General features: G+C 45.6%; 1 protein-coding gene across 1 annotated transcript in view; it reads right to left on the bottom strand.

Moving 5' to 3' along the window:
• Positions 1–13,890, bottom strand: part of Adcy2 (adenylate cyclase 2 (brain)) — a 319,852-nt gene that overhangs the window by 97,105 nt on the left and 208,857 nt on the right. The window contains exon 4 of the mRNA XM_013013878.1: positions 842–990. Within this exon, the coding sequence (XP_012869332.1) occupies positions 842–990 (149 nt within the window). The remainder of the gene's footprint in view (positions 1–841; positions 991–13,890) is intronic.

The raw sequence follows: 13,890 nt of genomic DNA, 5'->3' as shown, positions 1-13,890 counted from the left end.
TGCATGCCCGGCACGCACACTGATCACCACATCAAGGTGAGTGAATGGAACAACACAGCCCTAAAAGATGAGGTTCTGAGAACGGGTGGGGCACAGCAATCAGTGAGCAATGTTGCTCTTCCATGGCTGGGCATCAGGGGGTACAGCCAGGAGCCCTCCCCGCTCAGCCTGGGGTGAGGGCCCTTCGGGGTCCTCTCCAGAGTTCAGGGGAAACGGAGCCTCACCCAGTTCTCCTGGGCCACCACCCCAGGATGTCATGAGGCTGTTTGTTTGGTAGTTTTTTTTTTTCCAGGTACCACAGTTCCAGCAATGGCTCCCTGGTCTGTAAGGAAGATGATGCTCGTCTTGGAAAAGCAGTTAACTTTCACAGTGCATTGGTTCAGGTACCCATCAGTCCCCTGGGGCCTTGGCCACTGGTTGGCAGTACTCCAGAACTCCATTATGCCCAGTGGAAAGCCAATACCCAGCTCCCTGGGCTGCAGTGCGGTCATAGAAACCCTGCCCCCCAGAAAGCCCATGTTGAGGGGATCAGCCCTTGTGCCTGAAAACCCTGTCTCAGGTCATCCTGTCATCTGACCCTGGGTCAAAATCAGGACCTCATTCTCCTCCTTTTGAGCTGTGCCATAAATAGGATATGAGAGACAGGACCAGAAATGAGCTCCTCAGGCCAGGTCACCCAGGTCAAGCAAGGCTTTACCAGGCCGCAAGTAAAGTGACCAGTGGGTCCTGTAAGGTAACAACCCCGCTGAGAAGCCGTTAGCGGTGGCTGGACACCAGAGAAGCTGGAATTTCTCTGCAGAGCTGCACTGCAGAGAGGCGGGGGCAGGGCCGCGCACCTCACCTCACGTTGGTATGCCTCTTGACGTACAGGTTGTGGAAGTTGTTTGTGTTTTCCATTTGGCCAGCTTTGGGGCCTTGCAGTCTCTGGATGATCTCGGCCTTCATCTCCATGGCTATGTGTGCTGGCAGCAAGGACAGCAGGAGGCGCTCCTAGAGTGAGGCAGGGAAGGAACAATGCACAGGTTTCTGATGACTATGGAGACAACCGAGCGCTAGTCCAGATCACCACAGACTTGTAAGGGGGGCTTGGCGGGCATGCTTTCCTCTAAGTTGAAACATAGATTCTAGAAATACAAATAGAAAGAAATAAAAGCCAACCAGTGCTATAAGGTCAGACTGTGCAATATTGCTTATTATTTATTGAGCTTATAATTTATTGAGTTCTAAACATATGAGAAGTTCCCCATGAGTAACAAGACAGGCAAACTTATTTCCCAAAGGATATTATTTATCTATTTTTGATTCCAAAGTAGTGGAACAGGAATTATATTAAAATCCGAGAAATGAGTGGTCAGACTGAGATAAAAACACTCATTTTTGGAGCTTGTTCATTTGAGAGACAAAGCACAAGCTTGATGTCACTTCGGAAAGGCAGTTAATATCCCATACTTCCTAAAAACGGCAGTCATACATTTCCCAGTATTTCATTTCCTCTATGACAAACAGCCAGTCTCCTCTAGCGATTCGCAACTATTCTGGGAGTGGAGTTAGAAATATTAACTTCTGCCAAGTATCTATGAAATATATCTGCCAATATATAAGAAACCACAGGTGGACCACAAGGAAATCATAACAGCAAGCAAACAAAAATCTGTTTGTTTTTGTTTGGTGGAGTCAGTACATCCAGTAAACAAGAAATGTTACTATGTAATATTGTACTTACTTTAGTAGAGCCTAATTTTAGAGTGAAAACGTCTCCATTCTCTTAAAGGAAAGCACATATTTATAATCCTCTAAAAATTTAATTGTACAAAGTGAAAGACTTCATCACAGAATTTTCATACATGCACATGACAATTGAATGCACCTTGATTGTATTCAACCGCTCTACTTCTCTTTCTGACTCCTTCCTTCCCTACCTTTGTCTTCTCCCTTCTACATCTTCACTATCTCCTTTGCACTTCTATGACCTCCTTTTCCCATAGTCAGTGGCATGATTTAACTCTTCATAATGGCTGATTAACTTCATTGTGTGTATGTGTGTGTGTGTGTGTGTGTGTGTGTGTGCGCGCGCGTGCATCTCACATTTTCCTGTATCTCAGACAATGACCTTCTCACACATCCCACATGTCCTTCAAAGTCCTGCTGCCCCTCTAGGTAGCTGCTTTCGATAGCTGACCTTCCGCCCTGCCCCCCACCCTCTCTCTTCTCTCTGGAATCACCTCCCAACTGAAAGATGGTACCTGTAGACCTGTATTGGGGCACACCTGGCATAAACCTGAGGAAGGCATTTCCAGGCAGCACCCCTCTCCCTTGTCTCTGTAATAAGATTATGCTGAATCCCAAGGGCCAGTCCTTCCTGAAAGACACAGATTCTACAACCAAGAAAAGGAGAATCAAATTTAGTAATTCCCTCCCACCCCAGCCTCATTTAACAACCAAATGGAAAGTACAATCTCTATTTTAAACCCAAATGTAGAGCTCTGAGCACATTTTTATTGGGTGGTTTGAAAAATCCACAAGATGAAATTCATACGTTACGTAAAACAAAAACTTTTCACTTTTGTTGTTTTAGAATATTCTGTGGTGTGAGGAATCATATAGATTTGGCGAACCGCCGGCAGAAAAGGCTCACCTGCTCTTGTGCCCTCCTGCCTCCTCCGCTGGAGGCCAAGCGGGCTCTACTAGGTAAGCTCACCAAGGGACCCAGCTTGGGGGTCAGTGATGAGCTCGCCGTGAGGCAGCGTTACGCCAGAGGTGAGCCTGAGCTCCGCCGAATGTGAGGGAAGAACTGTCCTTTACACTTGTCTTTCTCATAAGCTTGATCTGAAGGAAGAGGCTGCAGGCTTTTCACCACGAGACGGAACCCTCTGCCTGCCCAGGAGCTCACTGCAAGAAGTGCTGAATATTTTTACACGAAGACTAAACCTCAACTCAATCCCTGATGTGGCGAGATTAATATGTCAGTACACATTTCTCCTTTTCTTTAAGTAGCTGCATGCTGTGCTACCTTCCCTGAAAACAACACACACACTGAAGCGCTAACTATTCTGGATGTCTCTGAGCAACGTTAGCATGCCAGGTCATTAGACAAATTTCCTAGGGAGACTTTTGGAAACCCACCTTGCCTATCAGTTGGTCAGCTGCCCCCTGACCATCACTGACTCATGCTCTTGCTAGAGCAGCTTATGTAATGTTAGAGAATTCGCTTGTTCTGGCTTACCCAAACATTCCCCAGAGACAGGGGGCTCTGTTGGGGGTCACTTCTACACACCCTTCCCTGAGCCGGCCCCCACCACCGCATAGTCTTATTCCATAGCAATGACCTTTTCCTGGAATGTGTTCTTTTAATGTGTGTTTTATACAAGAGCACTAGAACACATTTCAATGTTTTATTGATCAACATGCAAGGCAGTCTGAGCTCTAAAGTATTTCTAATATAATGATGAGAATATTATAACTGCACTTTATTGTATTTTTGTGAGAGCAGACTGATAGAAAAGTGCAATTGAAACAAAGAAAACTTTTGTTCGAATTCTGATCTAAGATCCAGTCATGCTCAGTATAGCATTATTCCTTCAAAAAGCCATGAATATAATGAACATTGCAAATGCTTTATAAAGGGAGGGGAAATATTTAAGCATTAAAATATTTTTCTCCATCAAGGTGCTTTTCTCCAATCCTTTTCTTTTTCTTTTTGGTATGGGGTCTTGAACTTAAGGCTTTGTGCTTAGCTGCTTGCTCACAGCTGGTGCTCTACCAGTTGAACCATGCCTTCAGACCAGCTTTTTGATGGTTAATTGGAGATGACATATTATAGACTTTTCTTCCTGGGCTGGCTTTGAACTCGAATCCTTCTGGTGTTAGCCTCCTGAGTAGCTAACAGCATAGTCACAGTATATAGTCTAGTATTTTTTTTTAAATTTTTTAAAAATATAATCGCATCCCATCAGGATGTGGAGCCAATGCCCTGGGAAGGAGGGATGTGCTTTCTTCCTGCCCTAACAGAAAGCAGTTACCAAACTGGCCAGATATTAGACACCTAAGCAGCTCTGGACCACCTGTGACTCCACCTCCAGGTCCGGAGGAGGCAGCAGGGTCATTCCATACCATCCAGGAGCATCCTGAGCACCACAAGAAAACCAGCATCTTTGTTCATAGGGTCTGACTTCCATCTGGGCACTGCCCCAAATTGTTTTCTAGTCCCCTTAATAAATAAAACATGCTCCTCAAAGGTCCCTCGGAATTCTTACTTTATATTGGTCAACTTCAAACACCGACTTCATATTTGATCTTGCTTTATGCTTCCTGGTTTACCCTACACCAAGAAGTGGTGCTCCACTTCCCCTCCTGGGGGGCAGAGACAAGACTTATCTTCTTTGCCACTGCAACCACAGTGCATCAGTCTCTGAGCTATAGTTAGGCTAAGTCTTGTGGGCTGGGAGACGTGGGGCTCTCTGTCAATGTAGGATTTTTGACACTTTAGGGAGCCATGTTTTGCCTTCTGTACAATTTACAGTCTTCTGTTGCAGAGATAATTATGTCCTGTGAGCCTCAACCTACCACATTCGGATGCAAAGCCTGAAGTCCACAGTGCCCTAGGGAAGATGATAGCTCTGGGACAGACAATGAGCAAGAAGGGAGTGGGTTCTTGAAGAGTAGCTGTAGCTAGAGTGAGGAGGGTAAGGAAAGGCTGAGATTCTGAGGAGGAGGAGGAGGAGGAGGAGGAGAGCAAGGGCCGGAGAACTTGTGTATGTGTGGGGGAAAGAGCTGTCTTGCCTATTTCACAGTCTAGAGAACTGTGATGCCTTGTCAAATCAAACCAGGATGCACCTCCGCACATCTCCATCTCTGATATAACACACCAAGTCCTTTGGTTGCATGTATGCCTTGTTTTCTCATTAAAACATGATAGTGACATTCCATTTTACTTAAAATCCAATCTTTTGGACAACAGTAAAGCAAGATCAAGACTGGTGTTGCTCAGAGGAAAGCAGGTGTGGGGGTCCACACCTGGGTGGCCGAGACTAAACTTCAACTGTCAAATTCCAGGTCCAGGGACAGCTCTTTCCTGCTACTCTGATGTGGAAGTTCAAGAAGATGACCAGAAGGCTGGGAAGGTGGCTCAGTGGTAGAGTGCTTGCCTTGCATGCATGAAGCCCTGGGTTTGATTCCTCAGCACCACATAAGCAGAAAAAGCTGGATGTGGTGCTGTGGCTCAAGTGGTAGAGCGCTAGCCTTGAGCTGAAGAGCTGAGGGACAGCACCCAGGCCCAGAGTTCAAGCCCCAAGACCTACAAAAAGAAAAAAGAAAAGAAAAAAGAAAAAAAGATGACCAGAAAACTTTTAAAGAGCATACTGTGGGAAGAATGAAATTACCACTCATGCAATTACTATCTAGTTAAATGAAGTTACAGAAGAAAGTGCTAATCAAGGCAAATTGTAAAGGATGTCTATACTCACTGATGACAGCAAATTGGTCTTTCTAAACTTGAACTGTTTACCATCAAGTGTCAATTCAATTCTGTAAAATACAGCCTCTAGAGAAACAGAAATCAACTCAGAAGGTGGAAAAATATTCAGCCCTTAATGGGAGATTGTGGAGGCCCCACTGACGGCCACAACCCCTTACAGCAGGGGCAGAGGATATATCTGCATAGCAGCACCCAGCAAGATGGCAGGCAAGGCTCCGCACTAGCCTCCCACGAAGGCTGAGCACCCGATAACTCAACACCAGCACTAACAACCTGCCCCAAAGGGAATCTCATCATCAGAACATGACAACATTTTCCTATCACGAAGTCAATAAAAAATGGCCAGACACCAAAGGCTCTTGCTTGTGATCCTAGCTACTTGGGAGGCTGAGAATGGTAGGACTGTGGTTCAAGGCCAGCCTCAGAAGAAAAGTCTTGAGACTCCTCAGCCTCAGTCATATTAGCTATTTGGGAGGTTAAGATCAAAAGGACTGTGATTTCAGGCAATGCCAGGAAGGGAAGTCAGCAAAGGTCTTTCCACAGAGAGAAGCTCAGCATGGCAGCCATGTTCCACACAATCCTAAAATAAGCAAATTTCAGCCCAGGTGCAGGCTGGGGTGAGACTGGCTTCCTGTACTCTACCCTGTTGGCAGTCCTCAGGCTGCTCCCCACCGAGTGATTCTCAGCCAGGCTAGAAGCCCTCCCTGGGCACGAGTGGATCATCCTTCAGTGTACACATGCATCACCTGGCATCCGATAAACACGTATCGCTGTTATTTGTCAATCAAAATAACTAAGAAGAGAGTTGGAGCACAGAGTGTATTGTTCCCCCATATCAGAAATCTTTCTTTGACAAGACATTGAACTGAAGAGATTTCTCGACAAAGTGCTTCAGGCTTCCCTTCCTGAGCACACAGCTAACTCTCAAAAGGGGAATATCTATTATCTACTTTCTGCTGTAGATAGGAAGTTGAGTTTCTGGTGGAGGAGGGGAGCCAAAGTCTCTCCAACAGATGTCCAAATATTTGCTCACTTGTCCTGGTAAATAATGTGCCACCTAGACTTCAAAGACACAACCCAGCAGGTAATGTCCTCTGCATATTGTACCTGTCCTCAACTTCTGGTGGTGTAGGCACTACTACAATTATATCCAGCGATAGCGCATCATTGCTGTGTGTATATGCGTGTCTGTGTACACATGTGTGTGTACAGTGTGCACATGATTGTGGGACTCAGAAGCTGTACCTGAGCTCTTTTGCTCAAAGCTAGTGTTCTACTTGAGCCACAGCTCCACTTCCAGTTTTGGTGGTTAATCAGAGATAAGTGTCTCATGGACATTTCTGACCAGGCCAGCATTGAACTGTGAACCTCAGATCTCAACCTACGAAGGAGCGAAGATGACAGCATGAGCCTTTATTGCCTAGCCATCGGAGGGCCTGGCTACCAGTGCCCAGATTCAACTATTATTTTTGCACATAAACTTTTCAGGTAAAAAAAAATAATAATAAAGAAGAAAAGAGACAGCTGACCACATGAATGCTCACTGTGATAATCAGCATTGTCCTGGGTTTCCTCAGATAAAAATGAGATTCAAGTGACAAACTGCGCCACAAAGTCATTATAGAATAAAAGTCAGTAATGCAAATGAAATGACCATGTGGAAACTCAAAAGAAAGGTGATCTTCTACAGTTTGCTTGTTCATACACTTGGTTTATTTCCTAAATGGCTGGCAAATATAGTTCATATTTATGACCAAGCTATATGTTCCCCCCCACACGCCGTATTTTATAAAAGTCTTCTTAATAAACCACAGAATTCTTTCAGGGACTCCCCTTCTAAATTCGCCAATACTGCAGTCTTTGAAGAGAATTATATTCTAGTTTATCCACAGAAACCCGACTCTTGCTCAGGATCACTGTTGGAGCTTATACAATTGAAGAAATCTGACATCATGCAATTGTGTTGACAGCTCAAACTCAGACCCTGCATCTAATGTAGTTGGGGATTTGATTTGCTGTTTCTAGCTCATGTACTTAAATCTGAATAGAAAAGATTTGAACCTTATCAAACTGTCAACTTCAGAGGAAATAAATTCACCAGCAATATGTGTGATAAGCCTGGTAAAACAGCGCTACACCAGTTTACCCAGGGCACGTGGAACTCATTTGCATGAGTGCCTAAAGAAATCAAAGGCGTCCAGACAGACCACGCCCTGGGCAGCTGGGTGCCTTCCTTACTTTTCCCTAATATCTTGGAATTCCACCTTATGCATTGGCACCGGTTGGCTCTCCTCCATGCTACGGTCTCTTGCTGTTGGCACTGCTGGCTTTGGGGGCTGGATAGTTTTTCCTCGTGGGGTTGTCCTGCGCATGGAGCAAAGTGTAGCAACAGCTACCCAGTAGACTGAGACTCAGATTAGATTTTAGTAGCTCCTGCCCACCGGGTGCCAATAAAAACTCCGATCTCCATGGAGACAAATTGAATGCCGACAGGCATTGCAGAGTATTTCCTGGGGTGGGGAGGGGGACGGGTAAAATTTCCCTGTGGTTGAGAATCAGTGCTGTAGTTTGAAAGCCCTTCTTTGGACTTTTAAGATGACTACTTTTCCCTCTTACGGCTACCCTCCCCTTACTTCCATTCTCTCTGAACTTCACGGCTGAGCACTTCAACGATTTCACTGCCCACGGCCTTCCAGAGTGGGACCACTTCTCTCCCAGACCATGGGCCAAACATCAGAAGGCCATGCCCGGTGACATGTCTATCTTGTAAGTGGGCTGTGTGCAACCAAAAAGATTCTCTCGCCGGGCACCAGTAGCTCATGCCTGTCATCCTAGCTACTCAGGAGGCTGAGATCTGAGGATTGTGGTTCAAAGCCAGGCTGGGCAGGAAAGTCTGTGAGGCTCTTATCTCCAATAAACCACTTGAAAACCAGAAGTGGTGCTGTGGCTCAAGAGGTAGAGTGTTCACCTTGAGCTGAAGAGTGCAGGGACAGCGCCTAAGCCCAGAGTTCAAGCCCCACGACCGACCAAAAAAAAAAAAAAGATTCTCTCATGGTACAGAAAGAAGAGAATTTATACTGGAGAAAGCAGAGTTCTCTGTCACGTGCAGGAACATCAAGACAGCATCTCAAATGGAAACCATCACCTTCCTGATAGAAAACACCACCGCCCCCCCCCATCCTCTTCTTCCAGCTAAGGCTGATTTCACATCCAAATGCTCAAGCAGAAATGCTCACACTGCTTTTGATGGCAGAACTTGCCTTGTCCCCAACCTACTGCTACTCCCAGTTCCTGGACGCCCATCACCCACCTGATGGGCAGCTCCCCTCTGAGCTGTGCATCCTTGGCACTCCGTCACGAATCGCTCCCTCCGTCTTCGGCAATGGGATCTGCAGCCCAGCTCTTCCACATCATGAGCAGTGCCAGCTAGCACTGGAGAAGGTTTTGCCCCGGGGATCTCAAGGGCTGGCACCCTCCTATGGTTTCCAGCACCTTCCTTTGCCAACATTATCTTCTCCAGACTGTCCGATCCCTTTCCAATCCCATCCTGTTTCTTTCCTCCCAACTGTCCAGCACAACTCCCCCACTCCAGCCCTAACTGGTGTGATTTGCTCACAATCACCATGGTGGTGACACCTGAACTCTACTAAAATCACCTGTTTACTTCAGGTGATCATGTATTCAACTGGGGGCTTTCAATGTTTTCTTCCCAGCGCAGAACATGGAGTCTGGAGCCCAGTGTGCGGAAGACACTTAGTAGGCCTTTGCTGTATGAATGCATAAGTAGTGACTGAATGGACTTCCACTAAGAAGCTCATTAAATTGTCTGAAGTTCTAGAAGAAGACAATCTAGTGTTGGCTCCATCTCTCGGTACGTGGACAGTGGCTAAAGCCTGCGACTTCTCCGGCCCTCAGTGTTCTTGAAGGCTGTGGTTGTGGAGATACACCCTGCTGTCTCTTTCAGCTCGAGTTCTCTTCTATTGTGTCAGGTGTCAGAAGGAAACAGGAAAGCATCCTTAGTGTGGCAGCAGAGATGGAAATATTCTGAATTCTATTTGGGGCCATTACTGAAACCTGTAATTTTCTTCACTAGAAGAAATGATGGGAGGATGGGAGGGTTATATTCTACGTGTATATTTTAGTTGTGTGCATCTATATCCACACCTAGGTTTGCCATGACACCCACCACTGTGTCTATGTGAACACTAGTATACCTGTGTACTAAGAAGAAAGAATATTTTAATTTATTTTGCATATTTTCTCTGATTTCTAAGCCAGGAGCTGGTGGTTCACGCCTGTAACCCCAGCTACGCAGAAGGCTCAGATCTGAGGAGCACAGTTCAAAGCCAGCCCAGGCAGGAAAAGTCCATAAAACTCCTTTTTCCAATAAACTACCCAGGAAAAACGCCTAAAGGACACTGTGGTTCAAGTGGTAGAGCCGTAGCCTTGAGCAAAAGAAGCTCAGGGACAGTGCCCAGGCCCTGAGTTCAAGCCCCATGACCAGCAAAAAACAGTCTCTGATTTCTGATCTTTCTGGAGCAGATGAAGTGACACTTGTCTTTCTTTTCTTTTTATTATTCTGCAGGTGCAAGTCTGAGCACTCACGTAAATGACTTGGGCCAAGACTCATCCCGTATCTGATACCAGCCACAGGCTCACAGCCTGGAATGCAGTGCAGAGGAACTTAAGAGGAAATGAATAACTTATGATCCACAGTCCTGCCAGAGTGAAAAGAAGGCACATTTCCTGTCAGCAAACAAAAATAGAGGATCAGCATGGGAATGAAAGTGATGGCTAATGAGACAGGATTATATTGAATTAAAATGCATATTTATGGATTAATTTGAATAAGGTTGATATATATGCTCATGGGAATTCTCTACCTCAATACACCTACAAAAATATTTGTCAAACACTAGATCTTTAAGCGTATTATGAGGAGGTGTGCAAAGCTGAAGTCTGGTAAGGTTTAGGGCCGTGTTTTCTAAGGAGATACCGTTCTTACCAGCATTGTCCGTGCCTGTTGAGCTCAGGTCTGGCTTGGTTTGGGAAAGCATTTCAGTCCTTGGTTATTATAAAGCGAGTTGCCTCAAAAGTGGATTTTTAGGACAACAGAGAGGTTTCCGTCCCCTCTTTTTTGGGGGGGGTTCAGTGGATGGGGTTATTGATGCTTTTGCTTTGGACAAATCACATGACTCTCTTCAGAGGGAGGTTGCCCAGGCCTAGGCGCACACCTGCTTGGCAGTCGTTTCTGAGAATCGCCTGGGCTTCCCGCCCCAAGTTTGGCCACTGCTGTTCTCCCAGCTATGCTACCTTCCATACAAGTGTTCTCAAGAAGCAATCCCAGAAACTGGAAGGTGGTCTTCAAGATCTTAGGTTGTTTGGGCTCCAGAACCTCTCTCTACCCCAAGATTCCCCATTTTCTGGACACAACATGGAACTTGATTGAAGCTTTAATCAATGTGAGAACCAAGGAGCTAGAAAACCAGAAACTTTAAGTCCACTCCCAGCCATTCTGAATTCCACCTTGACCTCCCATGGCTTTTCCATGTGCCCAGCTCTGTGTTTAATTACTCTCGCATGTTCTCATCATCCACATGTTTGCTCCAGGCTAATTACATACCATAGGAAGAACTGGGTCCAGGGAAGGCTGTGATGTGATTTCTATGCTGTGCTCTATCATTACATTTTGCCTTTTACAAAAAACTAGTAGTTATTGGCAAATAACTTTTAGAAATCTTTGAAAAAAGGCAAGACACTAGAAATTAAGTAGATATCAACAAATCACATCAGTAATTTTCAATTTATTATAAGATTGTTCTAGAAATCTATATAAATAAAAACAGCTTTTTTTTGTCAGTCTTGGGGCTTGAACTCAGGGTCTGGGTGCTATTCCTAAGCTCTTTTGCTCAAGGCTAGTATTCTATCACTTTGAGCCATAATGCCACTTCTGGTTTCCTGGTGGTTAATTGGAGATAAGAGTTTCACAAACTTTCCTGCCCCTGCTGGCTCTGAACTCTGGCCCTCATCTCAGATCCTGAGATCTAGGATTATTACAGTTGTGCCGTGTGCCCTGACATAACAAACATTTGTATACAAAGTCCTATTGATGTTTTATCAAGAAAATAAAATCAAACAACATTGTCTGTGACCTTTTTTAGTAAATATTTTAGGAGGAAATTTTAAAGATGGCATTAAGATATTTTTTCATGAATCATTCTTAAGTGAGCCACCAAAATATCTAGAAATGCTCTGTTCTTCCATTTAGTGATTTTACTAAAATAGTTTTTCAGTTGTTAATAAAAGCACATGCCATAATATTACCCAAGGCAAGGTAAACTCTGTCTATGACGCATAGAGTTAATACCACCGCAGAGGTATTTAAAAGAATCATCCCAAACTCTCAGTTCAGTAGATGGATCTCAGGCTTCATGGATAATTAGAATTCAACAGTATAACACACATAAAATAAGATATCTGATCCTTATACATTTATCCAATTCTCAAACCTTCAAAATAAAATCCATGGTTACTAGTAATTTAAATGAAAATAGGGGTACTTATTAAAATAGGACAATATTTGTAAAAGAATAACAAAAGAACGTTCACCAATTGCCAGTGAATCATACAGGGGAGCATGGTTTAATATTATAAACTATGAGGGGCTGGGAAGGTGGCTCAGTGGTAGAGCGCTTGCCTTGCATGCCTGAGGCCCTGGGTTCGGTTCCTCAGCACCACATAAGCAAAAAAGAAAAAAAGCCGGAAGTGGCGCTGTGGCTCAAGTGGTAGAGCGCTAGCCTTGAGCTGAAGAGCTGAGGGACAGCGCCCAGGCCCAGAGTTCAGGCCCCACGACCAGACACCCCCCCAAAAATATTATAAACTTTGAAAACCAGTCATCAAGAGGAGGAAGCCAAGCCCCTAGAGCGAAGGCTAAGATGGAGGTGCCCTCGGCAGTAAGCTCACAGAGCCAGTGAATTTCTCAGAGTAATCACGAAACTGGTGAGAGGGAAATGAAAAGGTTTTGTCGATTTCCACCTGAAGGATGATTGACTCCATGCCATGATGAAAAAAGAGATGCGGGGAAAATGGATAAAGTGGTACTGTTTGTCTTGGTTAGGGTGAAGGCCTCCCCCTCAAGGCTGAAGAATGGGTTTGAATCCTATTTGTCTCCATGGAAATGGAGGAACAGTGAGAAATATTCTCCTCTGAGAAGTGTGACACTAGAGACAAGACTTGTGGGCCATGTCAGGAGAAAGCCAGTGCACACATCTGGAGGAAGTGCTTTCTGCCACTAAGATTTTTGCCCATTGCAGCCATGTAGAAGGAGCACTTGGTACCAATCCCACTTTACATCTGACCTACTAAGTAAGACACGCTGCAACACGGGAGGAAAGTGAAGATAAAAGACAAGAAGCCGTGTGGCAGCGACTTTAAGGAATGTTTTTAACTACACTCTAAATAAATTAGATACCCCTCCACCGTTACCACCATGATCATAACTGATGGGGAGATAGAGGGGGAGCTGTGGGATCGGTGGAACACGAAAGCCAAGGGAAGCTGGAGACAGAGCACTGAGACCTGGACAGCAGTCTTTGCAGGCACTCTGTAATGGAAGACTGAACTCAGGGAACAGCGTGTCCACTGATGCCATCTTTCAGCTCATCATGTCTGCCATTGGATAGAGCTGCAAAGCAGTATGGATCCCAATAATGGTGCCTAGATCCCAGATAATGTCAGTTGATCAAGGCGGGGGATGGAAAACCAGGATTCTCCCAGAGCCCTCACAGACAATCTCGGGGAACAATGGAAATATACCCCAAGATGGCAAGCCACTAGGGACCCTGCCTTTCATGGCCCTGATTCTGACTTCCTCGCTGGCATCTGTGGTTAACCTCTCCCTGCCCTCCTACTTTCCACGGGCTTTGCTGAGAGCCCTTAGTCTAAGCCAGCGGCAACCTGTGACAATTTGTGTCCCCATCAGCATCCTGACTGGGACAGAGCTTTGGAGACACACACTTAGTGGGAAGAAGGCAAGGATGCTGCTGCGCTTCGTGTGGGCATGGGGCTCCTCACACCCATCTCCCTTCTCACACTGTCTCTCTAACTTTGCATGCTTTCACCCTTCAGTTTGCTGTGGTGATGGAGTAACCTGGTAGCCATCCATTTCTATCTGTGGCGATCACTGCCTCTCCAAGATGTCATTTTCTCTGCAAAGGTGTGGGATGCTAGTGTCTGGCCCTCAGAGTGAAGAGGCGGGACTGTGACTTCGGGTGGCACAGAGCCACGCACCTTTCAGATGGAACCATCTGAAACTAGACCACCAAGGCTTCATGCTCCACGTGAGTGCTCTGCCTCACCGCGCACCTCTGCCATGGTGTGTGCCAGCAGGCATCATGAGTGTGCAAATGCACACGTGG

The sequence above is a fragment of the Dipodomys ordii genome, unplaced genomic scaffold (assembly GCF_000151885.1).
Source record: "Dipodomys ordii isolate 6190 unplaced genomic scaffold, Dord_2.0 Scaffold21, whole genome shotgun sequence".
In the NCBI taxonomy this organism is placed as follows: domain Eukaryota; kingdom Metazoa; phylum Chordata; class Mammalia; order Rodentia; family Heteromyidae; genus Dipodomys; species Dipodomys ordii.
This window is presented reverse-complemented; position numbering and strand designations above follow the sequence as displayed.